This window comes from Haliotis rubra, unplaced genomic scaffold (assembly GCF_003918875.1).
Source record: "Haliotis rubra isolate DU_JTF1 unplaced genomic scaffold, ASM391887v1 Scf2, whole genome shotgun sequence".
Classification (NCBI taxonomy): domain Eukaryota; kingdom Metazoa; phylum Mollusca; class Gastropoda; order Lepetellida; family Haliotidae; genus Haliotis; species Haliotis rubra.
This window is the reverse complement of record NW_025766002.1, coordinates 4,975,162-5,002,798: the sequence shown is the minus strand read 5'-3', so window position 1 is coordinate 5,002,798 and position 27,637 is coordinate 4,975,162. Positions and strand designations below refer to the sequence as shown.

Here is a 27,637-nt window from a genome sequence, read left to right as displayed (position 1 = left end):
TTAAGCTACGGATCCTGATTTGGTGTGGTGTAACCTCAAGCCTCTTCTCAGAAAAAGAGAATTGAACATTATGTCTTGTCACGTTTTATTACCAAACCATATCACATTTCTATCACTTACTATGGTATGCCACCTAATTTGCCCAACACAGATGATATGCATATACTGTTGGCAACAGTTCCCGGTATCAAAGTGCATCATAAGATGAAAGCAGGTAAACTGCCATTCCAGTCAGTTCCTCTTCCGCAGACAGTAGGTCTGTAGACTAACCTTCACATCATATTCTGTGAAGTCCTGTGGCATCGCGTCTTTGTCAGTGTCACCACCGTGGGCCTCGGTGAAGTCGTACACGTACTCGTCCAGATACTCCACGTCGCAAATGTCGCCTGTGATAAAACAACGAGCAGGCTGCCTGATAAACACCATTGACACAGACGAATCTGGCATTCACACTGTGATACAAGCACCCTGATGCAATACTCACCGAAACACTGATGTTGTGATACAATATATGGAGTCACACATATGCAGTTTAATCGGTAATAACGATGATGAAGGCAGTGTAAGACATATTCCTAATAAAGAAGTGATGTGTACAGAGTAGGGCCGGCTAAAATGACTGTGGAATATGGTGATTACCTTCAGACTTTTTTGGGGCATTTTTGCTGAAAATTACGTCTCCGATATTCATCGATAATCGATCGATATTTAGTAACGATTTTCGATCTCTACGATCTATATGGATAGCCAACCCTAGAACGGACATATCACAAACAGTGATGTCAGGACCTGACATAAAACGTGCTGGACACGTTTTGAATAGCTTGTCGGCTTTGTGTAGTGGGACAGACGGAGGCGAAGCAGGTCTTTTATAGAATGCCGCTTTGTCAATACCCACAAGCACTGAGTAGATGCAAAGAAAAAGTCATGGCAACCTCGGATTCGAACCCATGATCAAATGATTCGGGCACGCTTAAGAAACGCAACTCTACTTTGCGAATAACAACGCCTTAGACGAATGGATCCGGTGTTACTATTGCAACACAATCGTATGGAAAGGGATTTACCGTATAATTCCTTCAACTGTCCTTCACTGAAGTGATAGGGAGCCCCTGCAATGAAGGACACATATGTCTGTAAGACCATCAGTTACATTCAGAACACAGTCACTTGTTTTCTTTGTGAAACTTTCAAAATATATATGTTAGTCTATTTATACTAGTTAGATCTAGAATGTACCTTGGGTGTTCTGAAACTGGCTGTGTAATATGCCCGAAACAAGAAGTGGCATGATAACAATCGTTTCAAAGCAATACGATAAGTATAACAGAGCTTTTACTTTGTAAAATGCTGCCAAATTCTGCCCTCGTCATTCTTAAGTGTATATGGTCAGTGACTGGTCAAGAGGATAAGGATTTCAACAGCCCATGGAATTGAAACCTGTTACGGACAGGCCCTTTTACCTGAACCTCCTTTCTTGGGAAACTCCAGCATTGTGATACACTTGGGCCCCATAACTCCCCTGACAGCTTTCATGTACCTGGAATACAAGCCATCACAAAGGTGAATCTGTGTCTATCTTCATACTGTTAGTAATTTGTGATACACTTGGGCCCCATAACTCCCCTGACAGCTTCCATGTACCTAGATTGTAAGTCATCACAAAGGTGAATCTGTATCTATCTTCATACTGTTAGTAATTTGTGATACACTTGGGCCCCATAACTCCCCTGACAGCTTTCATGTACCTAGATTGTAAGTCATCAGAAAGGTGAATCTGTATCTATCTTCATACTGTCAGTAATTTGTGATACACTTGGGCCCCATGACTCCCCTCATAGCTTTCATGTACCTGGAATACAAGCCATCACAAAGGTGAATCTGTGTCTATCTTCATACTGTTAGTAATTTGTGATACACTTGGGCCCCATAACTCCCCTGATAGCTTTCATGTACCTGGAATACAAGCCATCACAAAGGTGAATCTGTATCTATCTTCATACTGTTAGTAATTTGTGATACACTTGGGCCCCATAACTCCCCTCATAGCTTTCATGTACCTGGAATACAAGCCATCACAAAGGTGAATCTGTATCTATCTTCATACTGTTAGTAATTTGTGATACACTTGGGCCCCATGATAGTTTTCATGTACCTGGAATACAAGCCATCACAAAGGTGAATCTGTATCTACCTTCATACTGTCAGTAATTTGTGATACACTTGGGCCCCATGACTCCCCTAATAGCTTTCATGTACCTGGAATACAAGCCATCACAAAGGTGAATCTGTGTCTATCTTCATACTGTTAGTAATTTGTGATACACTTAGGCCCCATAACTCCCCTGATAGCTTTCATGTACCTGGAATACAAGCCATCACAAAGGTGAATCTGTATCTATCTTCATACTGTTAGTAATTTGTGATACACTTGAGCCCCATAACTCCCCTGATAGCTTTCATGTACCTGGAATACAAGCCATCACAAAGGTGAATCTGTATCTATCTTCATACTGTTAGTAATTTGTGATACACTTGAGCCCCATAACTTCTCTCATAGCTTTCATGTACCTAGATTGTAAGTCATCACAAAGGTGAATCTGTATCTATCTTCATACTGTTAGTAATTTGTGATACACTTGGGCCCCATAACTCCCCTGATAGCTTTCATGTACCTGGAATACAAGCCATCACAAAGGTGAATCTGTATCTATCTTCATACTGTTAGTAATTTGTGATACACTTCAGCCCCATAACTTCTCTCAAAGCTTTCATGTACCTGGAATACAAGCCATCACAGGGGTGAATCTGTATCTATCTTCATACTGTTAGTAATTTGTGATACACTTGAGCCCCATAACTCCCCTCATAGCTTTCATGTACCTAGATTGTAAGCCATCACAAAGGTGAATCTGTATCTATCTTCATACTGTTAGTAATTTGTGGTACACTTGGGCCCCATGACTCCCCTGATAGCTTTCATGTACCTGGATTACAAGCCATCACAAAGGTGAATCTGTGTCTATCTTCATACTGTTAGTAATTTGTGATACACTTGGGCCCCATAACTCCCCTGATAGCTTTCATGTACCTGGAATACAAGCCATTACAAAGGTGAATCTGTATCTATCTTCATACTGTTAGTAATTTGTGATACACTTGAGCCCCATAACTCCCCTGATAGCTTTCATGTACCTGGAATACAAGCCATCACAAAGGTGAATCTGTATCTATCTTCATACTGTTAGTAATTTGTGATACACTTGAGCCCCATAACTTCTCTCATAGCTTTCATGTACCTGGAATACAAGCCATCACAAAGGTGAATCTGTATCTATCTTCATACTGTTAGTAATTTGTGATACACTTGGGCCCCATAACTCCCCTGATAGCTTTCATGTACCTGGAATACAAGCCATCACAAAGGTGAATCTGTATCTATCTTCATACTGTTAGTAATTTGTGATACACTTGAGCCCCATAACTCCCCTGACAGCTTTCATGTACCTAGATTGTAAGTCATCACAAAGGTGAATCTGTATCTATCTTCATACTGTTAGTAATTTGTGATACACTTGAGCTCCATAACTCCCCTCATAGCTTTCATGTACCTGGAATACAAGCCATCACAAAGGTGAATCTGTATCTATCTTCATACTGTTAGTAATTTGTGATACACTTCAGCCCCATAACTTCTCTCAAAGCTTTCATGTACCTGGAATACAAGCCATCACAGGGGTGAATCTGTATCTATCTTCATACTGTTAGTAATTTGTGATACACTTGAGCCCCATAACTCCCCTGACAGCTTTCATGTACCTAGATTGTAAGTCATCACAAAGGTGAATCTGTATCTATCTTCATACTGTTAGTAATTTGTGATACACTTGAGCCCCATAACTCCCCTCATAGCTTTCATGTACCTAGATTGTAAGTCATCACAAAGGTGAATCTGTATCTATCTTCATACTGTTAGTAATTTGTGATACACTTGGGCCCCATGACTCCCCTGATAGCTTTCATGTAGCTGGAATACAAGCCATCACAAAGGTGAATCTGTGTCTATCTTCATACTGTTAGTAATTTGTGATACACTTGGGCCCCATAACTCCCCTGATAGCTTTCATGTACCTGGAATACAAGCCATCACAAAGGTGAATCTGTGTCTATCTTCATACTGTTAGTAATTTGTGATACACTTGAGCCCCATAACTCCCCTGATAGCTTTCATGTACCTGGAATACGAGCCATCACAAAGGTGAATCTGTATCTATCTTCATACTGTTAGTAATTTGTGATACACTTGAGCCCCATAACTTCTCTCATAGCTTTCATGTACCTGGAATACAAGCCATCACAAAGGTGAATCTGTATCTATCTTCATACTGTTAGTAATTTGTGATACACTTGGGCCCCATGACTCCCCTGATAGCTTTCATGTACCTGGAATACAAGCCATCACAAAGGTGAATCTGTGTCTATCTTCATACTGTTAGTAATTTGTGATACACTTGGGCCCCATAACTCCCCTGATAGCTTTCATGTACCTGGAATACAAGCCATCACAAAGGTGAATCTGTATCTATCTTCATACTGTTAGTAATTTGTGATACACCTGAGCCCCATAACTTCTCTCATAGCTTTCATGCACCTGGAATACAAGCCATCACAAAGGTGAATCTGTATCTATCTTCATACTGTTAGTAATTTGTGATACACTTGGGCCCCATGACTCCCCTGATAGCTTTCATGTACCTGGATTACAAGCCATCACAAAGGTGAATCTGTATCTACCTTCATACTGTTAGTAATTTGTGATACACTTGAGCCCCATAACTCCCCTCATAACTTTCATGTACCTGGAATACAAGCCATCACAAAGGTGAATCTGTATCTACCTTCATACTGTCAGTAATTTGTGATACACTTGGGCCCCATAACTCCCCTGATAGCTTTCATGTACCTGGAATACAAGCCATCACAAAGGTGAATCTGTATCTATCTTCATACTGTTAGTAATTTGTGATACACTTGGGCCCCATAACTCCCCTCATAGCTTTCATGTACCTGGAATACAAGCCATCACAAAGGTGAATCTGTATCTATCTTCATACTGTTAGTAATTTGTGATACACTTGGGCCCCATGATAGTTTTCATGTACCTGGAATACAAGCCATCACAAAGGTGAATCTGTATCTACCTTCATACTGTCAGTAATTTGTGATACACTTGGGCCCCATGACTCCCCTAATAGCTTTCATGTACCTGGAATACAAGCCATCACAAAGGTGAATCTGTGTCTATCTTCATACTGTTAGTAATTTGTGATACACTTGGGCCCCATAACTCCCCTGATAGCTTTCATGTACCTGGAATACAAGCCATCACAAAGGTGAATCTGTATCTATCTTCATACTGTTAGTAATTTGTGATACACTTGAGCCCCATAACTCCCCTGATAGCTTTCATGTACCTGGAATACAAGCCATCACAAAGGTGAATCTGTATCTATCTTCATACTGTTAGTAATTTGTGATACACTTGAGCCCCATAACTCCCCTGACAGCTTTCATGTACCTAGATTGTAAGTCATCACAAAGGTGAATCTGTATCTATCTTCATACTGTTAGTAATTTGTGATACACTTGAGCCCCATAACTCCCCTCATAGCTTTCATGTACCTAGATTGTAAGTCATCACAAAGGTGAATCTGTATCTATCTTCATACTGTTAGTAATTTGTGATACACTTGGGCCCCATGACTCCCCTGATAGCTTTCATGTAGCTGGAATACAAGCCATCACAAAGGTGAATCTGTGTCTATCTTCATACTGTTAGTAATTTGTGATACACTTGGGCCCCATAACTCCCTGATAGCTTTCATGTACCTGGAATACAAGCCATCACAAAGGTGAATCTGTATCTATCTTCATACTGTTAGTAATTTGTGATACACCTGAGCCCCATAACTTCTCTCATAGCTTTCATGTACCTGGAATACAAGCCATCACAAAGGTGAATCTGTATCTACCTTCATACTGTCAGTAATTTGTGATACACTTGGGCCCCATAACTCCCCTGATAGCTTTCATGTACCTGGAATACAAGCCATCACAAAGGTGAATCTGTATCTATCTTCATACTGTTAGTAATTTGTGATACACTTGGGCCCCATAACTCCCCTCATAGCTTTCATGTACCTGGAATACAAGCCATCACAAAGGTGAATCTGTATCTATCTTCATACTGTTAGTAATTTGTGATACACTTGGGCCCCATGATAGTTTTCATGTACCTGGAATACAAGCCATCACAAAGGTGAATCTGTATCTACCTTCATACTGTCAGTAATTTGTGATACACTTGGGCCCCATGACTCCCCTAATAGCTTTCATGTACCTGGAATACAAGCCATCACAAAGGTGAATCTGTGTCTATCTTCATACTGTTAGTAATTTGTGATACACTTGGGCCCCATAACTCCCCTGATAGCTTTCATGTACCTGGAATACAAGCCATCACAAAGGTGAATCTGTATCTATCTTCATACTGTTAGTAATTTGTGATACACTTGAGCCCCATAACTCCCCTGATAGCTTTCATGTACCTGGAATACAAGCCATCACAAAGGTGAATCTGTATCTATCTTCATACTGTTAGTAATTTGTGATACACTTGAGCCCCATAACTCCCCTGACAGCTTTCATGTACCTAGATTGTAAGTCATCACAAAGGTGAATCTGTATTTATCTTCATACTGTTAGTAATTTGTGATACACTTGAGCCCCATAACTCCCCTGATAGCTTTCATGTACCTAGATTGTAAGTCATCACAAAGGTGAATCTGTATCTATCTTCATACTGTTAGTAATTTGTGATACACTTGGGCCCCATGACTCCCCTGATAGCTTTCATGTAGCTGGAATACAAGCCATCACAAAGGTGAATCTGTGTCTATCTTCATACTGTTAGTAATTTGTGATACACTTGGGCCCCATAACTCCCCTGATAGCTTTCATGTACCTGGAATACAAGCCATCACAAAGGTGAATCTGTATCTATCTTCATACTGTTAGTAATTTGTGATACACTTGAGCCCCATAACTTCTCTCATAGCTTTCATGTACCTGGAATACAAGCCATCACAAAGGTGAATCTGTATCTACCTTCATACTGTCAGTAATTTGTGATACACTTGGGCCCCATAACTCCCCTGATAGCTTTCATGTACCTGGAATACAAGCCATCACAAAGGTGAATCTGTATCTATCTTCATACTGTTAGTAATTTGTGATACACTTGGGCCCCATAACTCCCCTCATAGCTTTCATGTACCTGGAATACAAGCCATCACAAAGGTGAATCTGTATCTATCTTCATACTGTTAGTAATTTGTGATACACTTGGGCCCCATGACTTCTCTCATAGCTTTCATGTACCTGGAATACAAGCCATCACAAAGGTGAATCTGTATCTATCTTCATACTGTTAGTAATTTGTGATACACTTGGGCCCCATAACTCCCCTGATAGCTTTCATGTACCTGGAATACAAGCCATCACAAAGGTGAATCTGTATCTATCTTCATACTGTTAGTAATTTGTGATACACTTGAGCCCCATAACTCCCCTGACAGCTTTCATGTACCTAGATTGTAAGTCATCACAAAGGTGAATCTGTATCTATCTTCATACTGTTAGTAATTTGTGATACACTTGAGCCCCATAACTCCCCTCATAGCTTTCATGTACCTAGATTGTAAGTCATCACAAAGGTGAATCTGTATCTATCTTCATACTGTTAGTAATTTGTGATACACTTGGGCCCCATGACTCCCCTGACAGCTTTCATGTACCTGGAATACAAGCCATCACAAAGGTGAATCTGTGTCTATCTTCATACTGTTAGTAATTTGTGATACACTTGGGCCCCATAACTCCCCTGATAGCTTTCATGTACCTGGAATACAAGCCATCACAAAGGTGAATCTGTATCTATCTTCATACTGTTAGTAATTTGTGATACACTTGAGCCCCATAACTTCTCTCAAAGCTTTCATGTACCTGGAATACAAGCCATCACAGAGGTGAATCTGTATCTATCTTCATACTGTTAGTAATTTGTGATACACTTGAGCCCCATAACTCCCCTCATAGCTTTCATGTACCTAGATTGTAAGCCATCACAAAGGTGAATCTGTATCTATCTTCATACTGTTAGTAATTTGTGGTACACTTGGGCCCCATGACTCCTGATAGCTTTCATGTACCTGGATTACAAGCCATCACAAAGGTGAATCTGTGTCTATCTTCATACTGTTAGTAATTTGTGATACACTTGGGCCCCATAACTCCCCTGATAGCTTTCATGTACCTGGAATACAAGTCATTACAAAGGTGAATCTGTATCTATCTTCATACTGTTAGTAATTTGTGATACACTTGAGCCCCATAACTCCCCTGATAGCTTTCATGTACCTGGAATACAAGCCATCACAAAGGTGAATCTGTATCTATCTTCATACTGTTAGTAATTTGTGATACACTTGAGCCCCATAACTTCTCTCATAGCTTTCATGTACCTGGAATACAAGCCATCACAAAGGTGAATCTGTATCTATCTTCATACTGTTAGTAATTTGTGATACACTTGGGCCCCATAGCTCCCCTGATAGCTTTCATGTACCTGGAATACAAGCCATCACAAAGGTGAATCTGTATCTATCTTCATACTGTTAGTAATTTGTGATACACTTGAGCCCCATAACTTCTCTCAAAGCTTTCATGTACCTGGAATACAAGCCATCACAGAGGTGAATCTGTATCTATCTTCATACTGTTAGTAATTTGTGATACACTTGAGCCCCATAACTCCCCTCATAGCTTTCATGTACCTAGATTGTAAGCCATCACAAAGGTGAATCTGTATCTATCTTCATACTGTTAGTAATTTGTGATACACTTGGGCCCCATGACTCCCCTGATAGCTTTCATGTACCTGGATTACAAGCCATCACAAAGGTGAATCTGTGTCTATCTTCATACTGTTAGTAATTTGTGATACACTTGGGCCCCATAACTCCCCTGATAGCTTTCATGTACCTGGAATACAAGCCATTACAAAGGTGAATCTGTATCTATCTTCATACTGTTAGTAATTTGTGATACACTTGAGCCCCATAACTCCCCTGATAGCTTTCATGTACCTGGAATACAAGCCATCACAAAGGTGAATCTGTATCTATCTTCATACTGTTAGTAATTTGTGATACACTTGAGCCCCATAACTTCTCTCATAGCTTTCATGTACCTGGAATACAAGCCATCACAAAGGTGAATCTGTATCTATCTTCATACTGTTAGTAATTTGTGATACACTTGAGCCCCATAACTCCCCTGACAGCTTTCATGTACCTAGATTGTAAGTCATCACAAAGGTGAATCTGTATCTATCTTCATACTGTTAGTAATTTGTGATACACTTGAGCCCCATAACTCCCCTCATAGCTTTCATGTACCTAGATTGTAAGTCATCACAAAGGTGAATCTGTATCTATCTTCATACTGTTAGTAATTTGTGATACACTTGGGCCCCATGACTCCCCTGATAGCTTTCATGTACCTGGAATACAAGCCATCACAAAGGTGAATCTGTGTCTATCTTCTTCATACTGTTAGTAATTTGTGATACACTTGGGCCCCATAACTCCCCTGATAGCTTTCATGTACCTGGAATACAAGCCATCACAAAGGTGAATCTGTATCTATCTTCATACTGTTAGTAATTTGTGATACACTTGAGCCCCATAACTCTCTGATAGCTTTCATGTACCTGGAATACAAGCCATCACAAAGGTGAATCTGTATCTATCTTCATACTGTTAGTAATTTGTGATACACTTGGGCCCCATAACTCCCCTGATAGCTTTCATGTACCTGGAATACAAGCCATCACAAAGGTGAATCTGTATCTATCTTCATACTGTTAGTAATTTGTGATACACTTGAGCCCCATAACTCCCCTCATAGCTTTCATGTACCTGGAATACAAGCCATCACAAAGGTGAATCTGTATCTATCTTCATACTGTTAGTAATTTGTGATACACTTGGGCCCCATAACTCCCCTGATAGCTTTCATGTACCTGGAATACAAGCCATCACAAAGGTGAATCTGTATCTATCTTCATACTGTTAGTAATTTGTGATACACTTGGGCCCCCATAACTCCCCTGAATAGCTTTCATGTACCTGGAATACAAGCCATCACAAAGGTGAATCTGTGTCTATCTTCATACTGTTAGTAATTTGTGATACACTTGGGCCCCATAACTCCCCTGATAGCTTTCATGTACCTGGAATACAAGCCATCACAAAGGTGAATCTGTATCTATCTTCATACTGTTAGTAATTTGTGATACACTTGAGCCCCATAACTCCCCTGATAGCTTTCATGTACCTGGAATACAAGCCATCACAAAGGTGAATCTGTATCTATCTTCATACTGTTAGTAATTTGTGATACACTTGAGCCCCATAACTCCCTGATAGCTTTCTATGATAGCTTTCATGTACCTGGATAACTATGTACCTGGAATACAAGCCATCACAAAGGTGAATCTGTATCTATCTTCATACTGTTAGTAATTTGTGATACACTTGAGCCCCATAACTCCCCTCTATAGCTTTCATGTACCTAGATTGTAAGTCATCACAAAGGTGAATCTGTATCTATCTTCATATACTGTTAGTAATTTGTGATACACTTGGGCCCCATAACTCCCCTGATAGCTTTCATGTACCTGGAATACAAGCCATCACAAAGGTGAATCTGTATCTATCTTCATACTGTTAGTAATTTGTGATACACTTGGGCCCCATAACTCCCTGATAGCTTTCATGTACCTGGAATACAAGCCATCACAAAGGTGAATCTGTATCTATCTTCATACTGTTAGTAATTTGTGATACACTTGGGCCCCATAACTCCCCTGATAGCTTTCATGTACCTGGAATACAAGCCATCACAAAGGTGAATCTGTATCTATCTTCATACTGTTAGTAATTTGTGATACACTTGGGCCCCATAACTCCCCTCATAGCTTTCATGTACCTGGAATACAAGCCATCACAAAGGTGAATCTGTATCTATCTTCATACTGTTAGTAATTTGTGATAACACTTTCATGGGAATACCCCATGAACTCCTTCATACTGATAGCTTTCATGTACCTGGGATTACAAGCCATCACAAAGGTGAATCTGTATCTATCTTCATACTGTTAGTAATTTGTGATACACTTGAGCCCCATAACTCCCCTCATAACTTTCATGTACCTGGAATACAAGCCATCACAAAGGTGAATCTGTATCTACCTTCATACTGTCAGTAATTTGTGATACACTTGGGCCCCATAACTCCCCTGATAGCTTTCATGTACCTAGATTGTAAGTCATCACAAAGGTGAATTTGTATCTGTCTACATACTGCATGCGCGCTCAGACGCTAAGTACAACTGTAAAATGTTTTATTGCTTTGGAAAGACTACATTTTTAAACTAGTTTGGGATAGAAATCCCCTACTGATTGGTTCAACCTACTCGTCTCTGTCCCTTTCATCTACAGCACACATGGCTCCAGCGTCCCAGACAAAGTCAAACTTCCCCTCGAGATTCCTGGAACACAATATAGCCATCTTAGTGTGCTGTTGTAGGTGGAGATTCTGGGGAAGATGCAGTAAAACAACCTCAGCGTGCTACTGGGGTAACTGTAAGATTCACAACAAAACCCTGCGTATGCTGTTATTGTCAAAGTTCAAACACACTGTAACAATCCGGGCGTTTTGTTGTAGGTGGCGTTTCTGAGGGAAATGTACTAAAACACTTACAGTGTGCTTCATTACTGGTGGAACGACAGAAAGAACCACATATAGTCACATGCTGTTTTCAGTTCTAAAAACTGAGATAAATCACTAAACGTAGTGTCTGAACATACTTACTCATTAAAACGAAAGAAGTTCCCCACGTAGAACTTGAAGTTACCACTTGCATTCTGTGGGGAAATGAAACAAGATGGATACCAACTGACTTCATAGCATATATCAGTTTTGTCTCCGTGTTTGATAACTATTTGGATCTAGATTACCTTATATAAGCAAACCTTGCAAATATGCTCGCATTGGGTCATGTTGACCTAAATACAAGCAAACCTTGCAAATATGCTCGCATTGGGTCATGTTGACCTTATATACAAGCAAGCAACGCGGAGCAAGCACGTGCAGGTTTCGCCGTGTACGCCCTAAATATACGCAAATAAGGCAAATACCTTGTACAGTTTTCCGTTGATACTGGGGGCGTCTTCAATGATAGGTTTCTGCTTGTACTGCTTGAAGATCCGCTGTGCGGCGCTCTCGGCCAGATCAGCGCCAACCACAGTGTGTCCTCGCTCACAGAACCTACACACAAAATGGAAATTGTCAGCAAAATCCGAGAATATCCGGTGAGCTCGCCGGTTCGAATCCAAGATCGTACCTCAGGAGGGATACGTGCCAGGTGACAATTTTGGTTTTTGTTTGTTTTACGCCGCACTGAGGAGTATTGCAGCTATGTGGCGGCGGTCTAAAAATAACAAAGTCTGAACCAGACAATCCAGTGATCAACAGCATGAGCATCGATCTAGGCAAGTGGGATACGATGACATGTGTCAACCAAGTCAGCGAGCCTAATACCACCGTTATACCGAGCTTGCGACCCCAGTGCGACCGATGTTTGTCTCTCGGTCGCATTCACTCGTGCACACTCGCACTGAGATCGTCGTTTGCGACCGATGGGTCACTCGCTATTTCGGTCTCAGTTTGCTCACATCGGTCGCAGTGGGGCCCTGGAGCGGTCGCATGTCGGTTGCATGCACACGCAACTTGATCGCGCTCACTCGCCCAAAGTGACTCTTTTCTTTAAAATTGTTTCATGGGAGCGTTGTACACATGTGATTATTTGTTTTCTTTTGAATATGGACATTATTTCTTGATTAAATTATTATAAGCTTCAACACATCTTTGTCTTCTTTTTCATGACAGATGGGTTGTTTATTTGGTATAATACGGCTTAAATCATTTACAAGTGGAATATTTAACAAAAAGCAACATGTCTGCATGTGAGCTGAATTGGGAATAATATAACACCACTTTCAGAGTATGTCCTAACTCCTTTATCAGGTGAAGGAGGGGAAATATTAAGACAATCACCTGATGAAGGAGTAAGGCAATACTCCGAAAGGTGGTGTTATTCCCAATAAAGAAGTTCACTCAGAAATCATGCCTTCCTTTTCTTCTGATTTATGTGAAATCCTTGAATTAAGAGATCATGCTTGCTGTCATAAAGAGAATTGGCTCTTGAGTATAACTAGAAGTGAAAGATGTCACCCTGTGCTTGCTTATCATGCATACACCCGGCACATTGTGAAACCCATCTCGCTCAGAAAACGACAGACAATAAGAGAGAATTAAATATTTAATGATATAATCATTAACGAGGACAGATTAATCAGTTTTAATACACAATACTGTATAATATACAAAGACATGTTTGTTTAGATTTCATATCACACCACATTCTGGAATGTTCTCACATGACATCAAATCACATCACATCAAGGAATGTTATTATATATCTGGGTCCTCCCGTCGAGGTGGGCATGTAAGGGTCACCATTCTGTCCTGCCAAGCAACTACTCCTCTCATTAGGTCGTTGAAGCAGTCTTTTTGGTACAGCCACTGAGTATTGGCAGCTGTATGGTCCTTGTTTGTGGTTTCAGGAGGACCGTTGTCTTCGTGGAGACTGATGCCTCGTCTCCAGGAACCTAACACGAGTCCATGATTGTCGTCATCATGGTCAACCTCGACGTCTTGGATGCCTGGGTGCCTCAAGCTCAAGAGGTTGTGAAGTACTATACAGCACTCTGTCATGGTCTGGACAATTTCAGGGGTTTGATGCAACGTAGTCATGAGACACCTCCATCTGTTAGCCATAATGCCGATGGCAGTCTCTACCAGTCTTCCCCTTGATATACGGTAGTTCTACATCAGTTCTTCTTTGCTCAAATTTCTCTTGGACCAGGGCTTCATGAGAATGTTCTCATCGCAAAATCATCATCGGGCAATATGAAGTATGGCAGGTTCCTAGATTGATCATCTGATTTAGGGTCAGCTGGTTCATTAGGTTCAGCTGGGGGAATGCCAAGTGCACCACTCTCCAAGAGTTCCTTGAAACTTGAAGCATTGAAGATTTGGGCATCTGATTGGTGTCCAAGACCTCCAGTACTCACCCACAGGAACTCGTAGTCGTGGCCCACCAGTGCCAGCAGAACAATGGAGTAGCAGCTTTTGTAGACACACCAGCAGTCACTTCCACTCTTTGGAGGTGCACGGATTTTGATGTGTTTACTATCCGGAGCAGCTATGGCATGAGGTACTTGCTATCTTTCTTCAAACTGTTGGGTTCTTCTTCTTCCACTCTCCCTCTGTTGTAGGTGTCTTGAATACCTCGTCTCTGTAGGCTTCTATGATAGCTCTGCAAACTAGGGGAACCATGCGCTGAACTGATGTCCTGCTGACCCTGTAGCTGTAGGCCATGTTTGCATACTGGTCAGTGGACACTGGTGGCTAGGTGTCCAAATGTCAGTACGAGTTTCAACCCTGCTTCCAAAGAGGGTCTGTAATTGGTGCCTTCTCCTGTTATCATGGGCCCTACTCTTTCTAGAATTTCGTCAAAGAGTTCGACTGGCATCCTCATGTAGTTCTTGATCTGAGTTGGATTCTCTTCCTTCAACTTCTGGACAAGGTGGTAGTACTGGCAGTGGTCTTGTGTCTCCGAAGGGGTAAGCCACTCTCGTACGCAAACTTCACGCCGTCGACGCCTTTTTCCTTCGCTGAAAGCGTCTAACCATGGACAAGGTGCAATTACCAATATCCTGTATTTGTTGGTGGGTTTCCGACAGCAAGGCAAGGACCAGGGTCATTTCAGTGTCCATCTTCACTAGGTGTTTTCAGTCTGCTGTTCAGGCTCAGAATGACACGATCTCAGTCGGTCGCGGCCGTTTTTAAACTTTGGTGACCGATACCGAACAAGTCTTGGTCAGGTCGTATAGGTCTCGATGCGATCTTACAAAAAGTCGCCATGGTTGTACAGAACTCACATAGACTCGCATTGGTCGTGATACGGTCGTACTCGATCGCACGAACAGTCGCACTGGTCAGGTTGGTCGCAGATCGGTCGCAAGTCAGTCGCAGAAACTGTCGTGTTGGTCTCAACCCAGTCGTGGCTGCTCGCAGGTAAAATCGCCAATACTGTCGTACCACAGTATGACCATATTGCGACGACTATACGACCGATCGTATCGCTCTCAATTTGGTCTCAACTCGCTCGCCCAAAAAATGACCTGTGAACACTTTTTGGTCGTAGTGGGATCGCACAGCTGGCTTGGTGTAACTGGAAATTCATAATGTGTCAAAATCGGTCGCAAAAAAACCGGCTGCGATCGAACTGGTCGCAGTGATCGCGCTCGGTCGTATACCCGTCGCGGCTTGGTGGAACAGGGGCCTATCCACTAGTATAATCTAGTCGCCAAATTTGTCGCATCAGTCACAAAAGTGATGACTCATGCAATTTCAAACCAGTACTTCTGTTCTCGTCTTTGTTGGCTCGCCTTTGCAAGTTTTTGTGACAGGTGCCACCGGTCATAATTATGTATTATCAATATATATTTAGTGATCCATAAAATTCTGCATGTGATACAGTCGGAATTGCACGTCCACAGATGTGTGACATAAACACTCACCAGATGAGGTCGAAGGTCGTCGCACAGAGTGGGACCAGCACTTTCATTCCTTTCCGTCCGTCAGTAACTTTCTCAAAATATTTCGCCAGATTTCTGAAAAGACATTATCAGGAAAATGTATGTTTTAGTGTCAATGTTATGACTCCAGTCGTTTGGAACCACCATATGTTTACCTACTGGCCGAGCTCCCTGTAGGTGAAGTCCAAGTGCCGACCTACTCAACCCCATGTGTACCTACTGGCCAGGCTCTGTTTAGTCAAGTCCCAGTGCCCGGCCTATACCCTATGTATACCTACTGGCCGGGTTCCGTGAAGGTGAAGCCCCAGTGCCCGGCCTACTCCACCCAATGTATACCTACTGGCCGGGCTCCCAGTAGGTGAAGTCCCAATGCCCGACCTACTCTACCCTATGTAAATCTCCTGTCCGGGCTCTGTTTAGTGAAGTCCCAGTGCCCGGCCTACTCAACCCTATGTATACCTACTGGCCAGGCTCTGTTTAGTCAAGTCCCAGTGCCCGGCCTTTACCTTATGTATACCTACTGGCCGGGTTCCGTGAAGGTGAAGTCCCAGTGCCCCTGGTCCCAGCCTTTCAGCCAATCATTGATCCTACCATCGGGAGTATCAGGAACACGATCCTCTTGTGACATCGTCCAGATTTATTGCTGAAATAAAACTCAATAGTTACTTGAGTATGTTTCTCGTGGTATAAACCTGGATTATAATTTACATTGATTTTGACTGTGGTATAGAGAGGATTTACAGAGATATGACAGTCATGTTATGAACAAGTCAAATCCAAGGATCCCGTGAGCAGAAATACCGAAAATATCGCAATATTTAGTTCTAGGGCCCTTTTGGCAATGAAATCACAGCCATTCCCGTCATTCCCGACTTCGCATATGAAGCTGTACTCTCATTTGCATGTGCACGCAGAATCTCTTGTCATAGAATACAGGGGTGTGTCCACTGACGCGTAATGTCAACAGAATATACAGGCGACCTGTGGGCTCTGCAGCAGTCTATAGGCGAGGTCGGTACAGACATCGACGACAGTGAACAGGCTGACATCGTAAACGGATATTCCAGACTGGCGAGTTGTGGTTCGGTGCACTGATTCTGTGTGAGGTAGGGTACACTATGTGCCGTAGGAGCATAGTGTGACTAGCTATTAGTGCGATCTTACTTTGCTAAAGGTCTGAAGTCAATACAGCGCTAGATTAACTTACCTTCACAACTAGAGCACCCCTAGCCTTGGTCCATGCACAACGCCTGTTTCAACTACCCGTTCAGTGTTGACTGAGAGGGGTCATATCAAAAGATGTTGGGTGAAATAGTTGGTGTGTGACATGAATTTGCTATATGTAAATGTTTAAAAAGATTGGATGACTCAGTGATTCATCCGGTTCAAGATCCGGTTCAATTTCAGGTCAGGGTCTATATTGTTCAGACGTCATAATTCGAGTCAGATGTGCGTAGATAAAAAGGTTCTGGTGCCTTATTTCGGTTCAGGGGCTGTGTGGTCCAAATAAACTGGCGCCATAATTTCGGCGCAGAGGTTGGGTGCTTCAAATGTTTGGACGCCATAATTTCGGCCCAGAGGTTTTGATAAGGTCCCTCAAGATGTGCATTACCTATGGTTACCTCCCTTACATTGATCAACACTCGTCTCGGTGTCGTATATTACGAAATTAGTTCAATTGTCAGTGACGACTTCGATCGGCAAACCTTAGGGTAGTTGGTAAAGTGTGCACTGATCAATTAGTGGACTGTACGCACACTGTACAAGCAACCTACCCAGTGTACTGTTCGTGTGGAGTGAAGCTTCGCGAGAAATCTTCAGGTATTTAGACCGGGGTCGCGTCTCGCTTGATCAGAGCAGCGTGAGCCAGGAGGCATTCACGACATATATGGGTCAAGGCATCTAGGTCACTCTGCAGTAAAGGTATAGGAGGACTTGGAGTGAGCGTGTGTTTACGTAATTTTAGATTTTTTTCCAAATATAGGCATGATTTTAATGTACCATGCGCTGCTGACTATTATCTTGCTTATGTACAAACGGTGAGTCAAATTCAAACAATTTTGACGTTGACTTTATTCTATGTGTGTAGTGAGCGACACCTAGATACTAGATATCACGTTTTTTTATTCTAGCTGAATTAATTTTATTAACATGACGGAATTGATGGTTTTGAAAAAGAAACAGTGAGTGAGTATGGTTTTACGAAGATTTTAGCAATATTCCAGCAATATCACGGACACAAGAAATGGGCTTCACTCATTGTACCCAATTCTCTTCCCTCAGATGTTACTCCTGTCATATCTTCCTACGTAACCTCTGTTCTAATACGGCCCTTTCATCGTGTAAGCGTTCAAGACTCGTGATTGGAGGCAATCACATTTAGTGATCATTCGCAAGGCCTCGGTAATTTCCGTATACTTCGAGAAAACTAAACCTCTTCCCCTGCGCGATGCGCAAACGTTTCTTCTAGACAGAACTCAGTCATGTTATGGCGGATCAGTGGCGTCTCCATCGCCCTCGTTGACAACGGACAAGCTAGCCATTAAACGTCTTGTGTGTAACATCAACACAAGTCCCCGGCAGATGGGGGATATTTGTGGCCCCACATTTGAATCTAAGTCGATGTAACACGTGTTCTGATTGGATAGAAAGAAGGGAGATAATTCGTGTTGCGATCTTTGGCCGCTATGGGATTTTACGAGACCCGGGAAATATGGCCGTATTAGAACAGCTTCGTAGGAAGATATGACAAGTAACCTCTGTGGGAAGAGAATGATTGTACCCATGTCGGTAATCGAGCCCGGGTCTTCGGCGTGACGAGCGAACCACAGGGGCTTGTAACGCTAAAAACTGCCATCAAGGTAGGTACTGTCTCTGACGGGGTCTTAGTACTATATAAAAGTATTTCTTCAACTTCAACGACTGTGGTCGATGTCGGCAGAGGTACTACAAAATTGTCAACCAGGTGCCGAAGACCCAGGTTCGATGCCCCACATGTCTACAATGTGTGAAGCCTATTCCTGATGTCCCCCGCCGCAATATTGCGGGAACACTGTTAAAAATGGCGTAAAACCATACTCACTCATTATTTCTTTTTCAAAACCATCAATTTCATCATGTTAATGATAAACTCAGCTGGATTAAGTAAATATACGTGGCATCTGGATGTTGTTGTTTGCTACAGGTGAGCTATAAGCATGGCTGAAGCAGAGCCACAACCTTTCCACGTGGTCCCCGATGACCCGGATGAACGTCTCAAACAGGTTGTCGATTTCTGGAACGAAGGAGAGATGGATTACCCAGCTGAACTTAACCCGTGAGAAATAATCGAAAGATTCATCCTACCCGTGAAGATCCGGGTTAGAATTGACCTTCAACAACCCATGCTTGTTGTAAGAGGCGACGAATGAGATCGGGTGGTCAGGCTCGCTGACTTGGTTGACACATGTCATCGTATCCCAGTTGCGTTGATCTATGCCCATGCTAATGATCACAAGACTGTCTGGTCCTGACTCGATTATTTACAGACCGCTGTCACATAGTTCTAGTGCGGAGTAAATAACACACAAACAAAAACATTCATCCATTTATTCAATCCAACAATTCAAGCGTTTTTAAGGATTCTGTAGAATTATTAAATGCATTTTTTTAGCGTGTTTCTAAGTGATACATTTCTGTGCAACTTTTGAAGCTACTAAAGAATATTATAAAACATTTTTGCAGGTCTTTAAAAAAGCACTTTGAGCAGCTGACAGGCTCCAGGACCAATCAGAAAGTACTCGTGACCCTATGTGGAAAAGCTGAGGATTTGAGATGGTGAATATTGTGTTTTTCTGTTACAGTCCCTCTGTCCTACCCTTGAAGCGTGGGTAAGACAGACACCCGTCCCAGCATGCACTCTAGCTTGGGTTGGCTAATGATATACATCATAGAGATCGATAATCGTTAACTAAACATCGATCGATTATCGATAAATATCGGAGACGTAACTTTGAGCAAAACTGCCAAAAACGTCTGAAGAAATCAACATATTTGACATCACTGGTGGGCGGTGACATGTTTTTCATGGACTTCTAACAAAACAACGTCCTGGACATAATTAAACAGCAGACCGTGAATAAAGTCCTAAATTTGTATGTTGTGTGAGAAAGCTGAAACTTACGATGTACGATATTATCGATAACACAATTTTCATACCCATAATCATTAACATTTTAACTATCGACGATATTATCCGATTATCGATCATTTTAGCCAGTCAGGTCTGTAGCTCACCTTCACCTCTAAAGTCAACATCGTCATCTGAGGCAACATCATGCAACAACGTCAACTCTATAATCATTGATTTAACAGATTAAAGTTCTTTCCTTGACAATCCGCAGGGTGGTGGAATGTACAACGACATATCTATGTAAAATCGATCTCTTACTGTTGCTATGATACCTCATCCCTACCAGAAATACAATACGCCATCAACAGGGTATCTCTCATAAAGACCCGGTATATTGTAACTAAAAATAGAACTCTAACGCCCATTTTATTCACATTCCCTTCTCAGATGTAGCAGCCCATACTTAACCTCTTTGTAGCTTTGGAATTGAGACATGGTTCCCTTTGAAGAAATATTTGTAAATTTAACCTGGTACACAACTTTATTTCATGGTCTTATTATAGGGCTTGTTCCTACGATTCCATTCTGTCTCTTTCTGAAATGAGTATACATCCCTGATTTGTTTTCATTTTGGTCGGTAGATCCATAACTCGCGGAGAAGAATAAAACACTTGTTCTGTCTTCTCTAATGTTATATTTCCATACTTGCAAACTATTCAACATCTATCAAATTGACTTCAATACATGTTTCCGTCTATCAGGGTATAAACGTAAAAAAATGTTTGCACACTGTGTAATTCAGCGTCGTAGCGTGTACACACTCATTTTCATCTGCGCAATAGATAAATAGATAAGTAAATCTTGGACATCGTTCAGCGTAGTAATGCACAAACTCTGCTCTTCAGCCAATCAGGACACAGTCATTGGTTTTCGGTTTGCAAAAGATTAATTGCTTAGTTATCTAATCAATGCAATTTATTTTTATTAACACAGGCTGTCATTGGAGAAACATATGTAACAACCATGATGATTTTAAGGACAGTCACGTCATAGAGTGAGTGAGTGAGTGAGTGAGTGAGTGAGTGAGTGAGTGAGTGAGTGAGTGAGTGAGTGAGTGAGTAGTGAGTGAGTGAGTGAGTGAGTGAGTGAGTGAGTGAGTGAGTGAGTGAGTGAGTGAGTGAGTGAGTTTTACGCTGCTTTTAGAAATATTCCAGCAACATCACGGCAGGAGACACCAGAAATGGGCTTCATACATTGTACCCATGTGGGAATTAAACCGGGGCCTTCGGCGTGACCAGCGCATGTTTTAACCGTTAGGCTACCCCACCGCCCCTCACGTCATACAGACTAACCTTCACCTCCACTTGAATGTCAGGTTATCGGACAAAGGTCACTATGTTGTGGGAGTGGACATCGCAGAGAAAGCTGCCAGGGACTTCTTCTCGGAACAGAAGCTGGAGTACACAACAGAAGAAGTTCCGGGCATCAAGGGGAAGGTGTTCACTGTAAGCTGGTTGGTTGTTTAACGCTGCAGGCAGCAATATGTCAGCTTTATGGCGGTAGGCTGTAAATAATCGAGTCGGGACCAGACAATCCAGTGCTTAACAGGGCTCCAGATAAAGGCCGTATCGGCGTATGTACGGATACAATATGTGCACGATACCGTAAGAAATAATTTAGAAAAACGTAGCAGATATGCACCACAGCAATGGTGTACGGTCTTAGAATCATTTACAGACGTATTTATCTGAAAAAGTTTTGTTTTAATGTTTTTCTACCTGCTACAAAATAGTACTGAGTAGCAATGTTGTGGTGCATAACGAAACACAAGATTACTGGTACTCCATTAAATTCCATTAAGGGCCTAGATTTTCGAAGCTCTCTTAGCGCTAAGATAGTCGTTAAGTTAACGTTAATGTATGGCACTTACGACTTTCTTAGCGCTAAGAGAGCTTCGAAAATCTAGGCCCAGTACTCTAAATGCACTCTTAAAGGTCACATGCAGCGTAAAACACAACTTTGCAGATTCTGATACCTTTCGGTGTGGACTTACCGAAATAAATCGTCCAAAATGCAAATTCAACTTATAAAGTTGAAAATCGTTTCACTAATTTTCCCCCGACTTTTCTGGGGGAAAACTGGTTTCAACAGTTGGGCTGCGCTCATAGCACGTGCGCAGTGAAATAGATTCGCGCAAGTTGAAGCGGGCTGTCCGGTGAATACTCGGTGAAAGCTTTGGTGTGAGCTATTTTTCTAATGTTTTGTTGATATCTCAAAGGCGCGAGCTTTTTATATGTTATGACAGTAAATTAAATGTTTATATAATTTCATTTGTCTATTTCACCACACGTTCTTCTTACCGAGTCACTTTCTCAGTTCGATACTTAAAAGCAATGTCATTATTTAGCGTTGACAGAGTTTCTAACTGTGATATAGATATGTCGTTGTCACAGACAAAACTCAATGTCTTGTTTTATTGACACCTGTGTGTCTGCCTGCCTGTCTGCTAATGACAATATTCAATACACAGCTGCTTTCACTGACCACATGCAATTTGAACTTAACACCAATCAGGCTATTCACCATAAACAAAATACATTGACTTATGGCCCGAGTTCGGTCTCTGTCACATTATGTAATTACACAGACAGGCAGGTGTGATACTTGAACACATGACATGTTATGATATCTGTTGATTGTAAAATGTTATACACAAACAATGAGCATGTATTTACAAAACCCAACATCTCTATATATACACACACAACGAGCCGTCAGGGCATATGCAAATGAACCAGCCGTTACACTTGAGTGCACACTCACCCGCTTATAATTTTGTTTATATGTTTTTTCATAACCAGCAATGTATATTATATGTCATGAATAAGTGATAATTGTGTTTTAATTATGTTTGATTTTTTGGTTGCATGTGACCTTTGACAAAGATAATTTTAGATGTTCCTAAACATTTTTTCACAATATCAAAAACACGTTTAACTTGTTTTCACTAATGCAAATAAGTAGAAAATATTTAAAAGACTGAAATCACAGGAATCATTATTTTACAATTTTACACTCTATAACAGTTGTTTCTTGTTTTAATAGTTAGAAGATGGTGACTTTAAATGGTTTATCATAGTCCCAAAAGCAGAATATTATTTCAACCTTTCTTTTGGACATCAAAAGAACTGTTATTGGTTTCTGTCGGCATGGACGAATATAGGACAATTTAACTCTTCAGAAAAAGATGCATTTCACCTAAATATGAATGCATTTCAGATTTTTTTTCCTGATTTGCATAAAGATGTTTTATTAAACTTTCTCATAATCTCATACCTTCTAACATATATTTGATAGTTTTTCAGTAATTTATAAAAGTAGGAGGGTAACGTTTCTTTTGGCGTTTAGTGTATGTTGTAATGTTGTTCGTACTATCCTTTTCGTGCAGAGCAAGACGGGCAAACTGAAATATTACTGTGGAAACTTCTTCACCTTTTCTCGGTAAGTAGTAAAATAAAAATGTCATATGCTCTCACTCGCTTGATAACGGTCTTAGCATCTACACCCAAACGTCGCATGTACCTTAACAAAGAAGTTGTATATCCACAGACCTATCCCCTTGTACATCCAACTTCCAAAAGCCACTCAAATAGGTTGTTCTCAGTGAGTCAGAGTACATAGTAGTAGTAGTAGTAGTAGTAGTAGTAGTAGTAGTAGTAGTAGTAGTAGTAGTAGTAGTTGTAGTAGTAGTAGTAGTAGTGGAGGGCCGGGGGGAGGATGTATGATGAATAATAGTTGATGTTGCCAGTATTCCATGATTGTATCTGTTATTGTGTAGTAATTATATTACTCCCTCTGGGTGATGTTCCTGTAATTTCTGGTCGTCAAAATGATTCATCGTCATCGTTATCAATATTTTTGCTTAATACAACATCAGTTTATCCAAACAGGGACCTTGAAGGCCAGTTTGACGTCATTTGGGATGCCGCCGGATTTGTCTCCCTTGACAAACGTGACTGGGATAAGTAAGTCATATATTCCGTCTCTGTTCTTTTTTTACATGAACGCGTCTACCAGATGTCTCTCGTAAGAGCCCTTCCTCTCTTGGGTTTCGGTTCCCCAAATAGATGTACAATTTTTCAATCCCAACCCTGATGTCCGCGCGTCGTCTTGCTGCGAAACAGCTAATCCGAAACTGGAAGCAGTGTGTCAATATGGATTTATACACACAATGTGCAATATGGTGTGCTCCGAATGCAGAATAAAAGAAATCTGGAAAGAGTCTCCGTTTTATAGCATTTTAAATCATATTTCATGTGGTCGTTTTGGGTGTTCGTATAAAGTTATGAGATACATAATTAACATTATATGATAATAAAATGGCGTCTGTTCCGGTCTAGGCAACATCCGATCGCGCATTACTCCTCTTCTTCGTAACTACACGCCTTTACAACACTTGTCTGTAAAAATCTGCGGCAATACGATGAACGAAATCGTCCGGTCAAGGTCATGACATCTCGATGCACACAGTTCTCACATAAGGACACTCTTAATCATAATTGTGCTCTCTGTCTGATCCCACATTGTATTAACTGTATGAAACAATTTGTCACTAAAAAACATATTTTTAAAAAGTCGTTTTACCTTTCAGATATCTAGCTGTGTGGCGGACATTGCTATCCCCGACGTGTGTTTTCTTCTTTGAGACAATGGATTATGACAGAAAGAAATTCAAAGGTCAAGTATATTCCTCGTTGAAACCTTAGACACAAATGTGATTTGTATAATGGCCAAAATATAGATAATGAGAATAATTTCTTCACATCATGAAACTTCCTTCGTCTTTTTTTCAAAACAAAAGACGACGACAGAAACAAATTCGAACCTCAAATATCTTCGACTTTCGAAAGTCCCGACTTTCAAAATCATCAGAAAACTAGATGTGAAAATTACACTGTCATGTTATCTATCAAAACGTAATCGTAAAAATAGTGAAATAGAAAATGACAATCCCCCGATAAATTTGTGATTTGTTTAGTTGCTATAGTAACTTATAGTTCTGTGTTCCAGGGCCACCCTATTCCATGGAACCGGACGAGATCAAGAGCGTGTTTGGTAAGTGGTTCGCCGTCAGTTACAGACAGAGTCAGCAGTCTGCTTTAGCAGAAATGTCTTAGAATTGTGAAAATTGGTTTGTCACTTTCATAATTATCTTTTGAACGTGCAAAGTTGAATATACAGATTATAAAACCGCCCCAGCTTCGCATTTAATGACAAAGATAGGCTTATTGCAAACCGATGTGTAAGATCGTTCAAGATCTGATGAAGGAGTAACATATACTCCGAAACGTGTATATTCATAAGAAAAAAGTTGACATCGATAAAAACTCTCTTCCTTAAGATCTTTCAATATAATGACCTACCTTTAAGATATTCCTTAATGAAAATAATTGTTTGTTCAGCTCACATTTGAACACCTGAATCTGTATAATGTGGACTTTAGGTCCTTTTACGTTGATGTTTTCAGGGTCTGAACTGCCATGTTTGCAGCTAGTTGACACCCGGCCCAATGAAGAATGTGAAGGTTTCACTTTCAACTTTTATTGTCTGCAAAGAAAGTGACTGATTGTAACGCACTTTAAGTCATTTTATGTTGTGTTTCGTGGACATTCTATTGATAAAGGATATCGCTGAAAAAAAGTGGTGATTGGTCAAATCAGACGGCAGGAAAATCTGCATTTGATTAACGTATATGCATAAATATACTAGACAAAATAAGTTAGGGATATTGGTCTTTTCATGATTGATATTTTATCAGTGTGTCAATGAATAAATAGATCATTATTCATAATTTCAAAATTTCTGTCCTGTATACAACGACATTGGGAGAGTTATCCAAACAAATGTCAGGCATAAGAGGAGAGGCCATCGTTTTCTGTACATTAGTGCATCCGAAATAATGAGTGACCCAACTAAGAGTCATAGAAGAAGAACATATTGTTTTTATTTGTGTGTCACATGTTATATATAAAACATACATAGACACTTTAAAACACTTATTCACACTTAATCTTCTGACAACAGTGACCCTCTAAACCTTATTATTATTCTCTGAAAAAATATAATCGACAAAAATTACGAAAATACATCCCGGGAGAAACACTCACATTATTCGAAAAAACAGCATTGCTCGGCAGTTTTGATCGATATTTTCGGATGAACTTTACATATCCTGGTCGTGTAACTGATCGTTTGATTTAAACACAATTGTCAGTTGCTTGCACTGAGCTAGTCTCTCGTACAGACCCTGAAGCAAATATATCCAAGAAAGCCCACACAAGTCTAGAAAATGTGGCAAGTCTAGATTTCCTCAGCTTCAAAATAGATTTGGCGACACTTGATACTCCTTACCCCAAATCGGCCCACACCACTGGCAGTAGGACCCAGAGGCGGTGGGGGCAGTAAATATTCCTGTAACACACAATTACAGCAGTAATGGGTGATAAGAATCTTTGCATGTGTTGTGAAATTCCAAGAAAATATCCCTCTGCAGATTTGTTTAGTCTCTGAAAATGAAGAAAGTCTCAGGGCTCCTTTTCATTATATATTTTCTTTTTACTATGAACTTTTTTCAGTAAAATATGTTCATTTCAGAGACTAGTTGTTAGTCTAGCACTGAGCTAACGGATCGCAATACTGTGAAATATTACATCACATATTCGAGCGACTGTAACACATAGTACCTGAATAAAAGAGGCAATACAATTTATCCAAGATATGTCTGATTAATCTCTTGTAAAGCTTGTCATGGCTCGTGATGGAAAAAAAGGCATTCCTCTGTGGCAGCTATAGCTGTCTAAAAGGAGGCAAGGGCACAATGTCAGTATTCATTTTGATGATGGGGGGTGGGGGAGGGGTAGCCTTGTGGTTAAAGCGTTGGCTGGTGTCCCCCCGCCGTGATGTAGTCAGTCAGTCATTTTGTTGACGGTATAGTACTGCTCGAGAGAACAGAAATGAGTGTCAACCAAGCAGAACGCCACAAAGCAAATGCAAGCGGCCCGACTGATAGACCTAACGACACGTTGATACCTGCCAGAAACTGTAACAAAGATGGGTGTACTATTAAGATGGGTTGATAAGCCTCACTTGAATAGGACAGGGTTTGCCTTGCAAACATAAAGTGAGTTGAAATATGTGGCCGCAGCAACATTCGATAGGCCCTATTACATTATTGATAATGTGTCTAGTGGCCTACTTGCCATGGTCGATGTTAAATTCCCTGAACGAAGGAGACAGTGTTGGAAGCAGGCAGTAAGATGATGCTTTCCGATAGGATGTAGACAAAACGAAGTTGGTATACAAAGGTAGGTAACTCCGGACACTGCTTTTCGCATACCACTATCCAAATACGGGATTTAATGACCTTCACAAAGTGTTGCCTTCCACAGTCATTGATAGTTCCAATTTCTCCATGCCTGGTTTCACCCGGCGTAATATTGCTGGACTACAGCTAAAAAGGCGTAAAATCATCTCATTCATTCACTCCAAATTCTATATGGCTGAAATATTGCCGAGGTGACGTTGAATTTTAACTAACTCACTCACTCCAAATTCTCATCTGCGAGTAAACCCTTCAAGAGCCCAAATAGATAGGCGTCCTCCGCTAAGCCGCTCG

General features: G+C 41.0%; 2 protein-coding genes across 13 annotated transcripts; one reads left to right on the top strand and one right to left on the bottom strand.

Moving 5' to 3' along the window:
* Positions 1-61: 61 nt before the first annotated feature.
* LOC124275397 (thiopurine S-methyltransferase-like) lies at positions 62-25,516 on the bottom strand. Of its 9 annotated transcripts, none has more exons than XM_046710949.1 (10): positions 25,430-25,516; positions 19,071-19,125; positions 16,373-16,494; positions 15,834-15,926; positions 12,324-12,453; positions 11,998-12,050; positions 11,600-11,674; positions 1,464-1,540; positions 1,068-1,112; positions 596-903 (listed from the first exon to the last, which is right to left on the bottom strand). In XM_046710949.1, exons 3-10 carry the CDS (start codon positions 16,477-16,479, stop codon positions 611-613), a joined length of 873 nt encoding a protein of 290 aa, XP_046566905.1. In that variant the 5' UTR covers positions 16,480-16,494; positions 19,071-19,125; positions 25,430-25,516; the 3' UTR covers positions 596-610. The 9 variants fall into 9 exon arrangements, with proteins under 9 accessions (XP_046566909.1, XP_046566905.1, XP_046566903.1 ...); XM_046710947.1 differs by having other exon boundaries at positions 25,386-25,500; XM_046710950.1 differs by lacking the exon at positions 25,430-25,516 and adding an exon at positions 24,607-24,674.
* On the top strand, positions 16,725-26,097 carry LOC124275404 (probable thiopurine S-methyltransferase). 4 transcript variants are annotated; one of them, XM_046710970.1, is made up of 9 exons: positions 16,725-16,957; positions 19,036-19,167; positions 19,575-19,667; positions 21,338-21,467; positions 23,411-23,463; positions 23,913-23,987; positions 24,614-24,699; positions 25,033-25,077; positions 25,490-26,097. In XM_046710970.1, the coding sequence occupies exons 2-9, from the start codon at positions 19,049-19,051 to the stop codon at positions 25,582-25,584; spliced, it is 696 nt and encodes a 231-aa protein (XP_046566926.1). In that variant the 5' UTR covers positions 16,725-16,957; positions 19,036-19,048; the 3' UTR covers positions 25,585-26,097. The 4 variants fall into 4 exon arrangements, with proteins under 4 accessions (XP_046566926.1, XP_046566927.1, XP_046566928.1 ...); XM_046710971.1 differs by lacking the exon at positions 16,725-16,957 and adding an exon at positions 17,538-17,672; XM_046710972.1 differs by lacking the exon at positions 16,725-16,957 and adding an exon at positions 17,662-17,774.
* Positions 26,098-27,637: the final 1,540 nt, after the last annotated feature.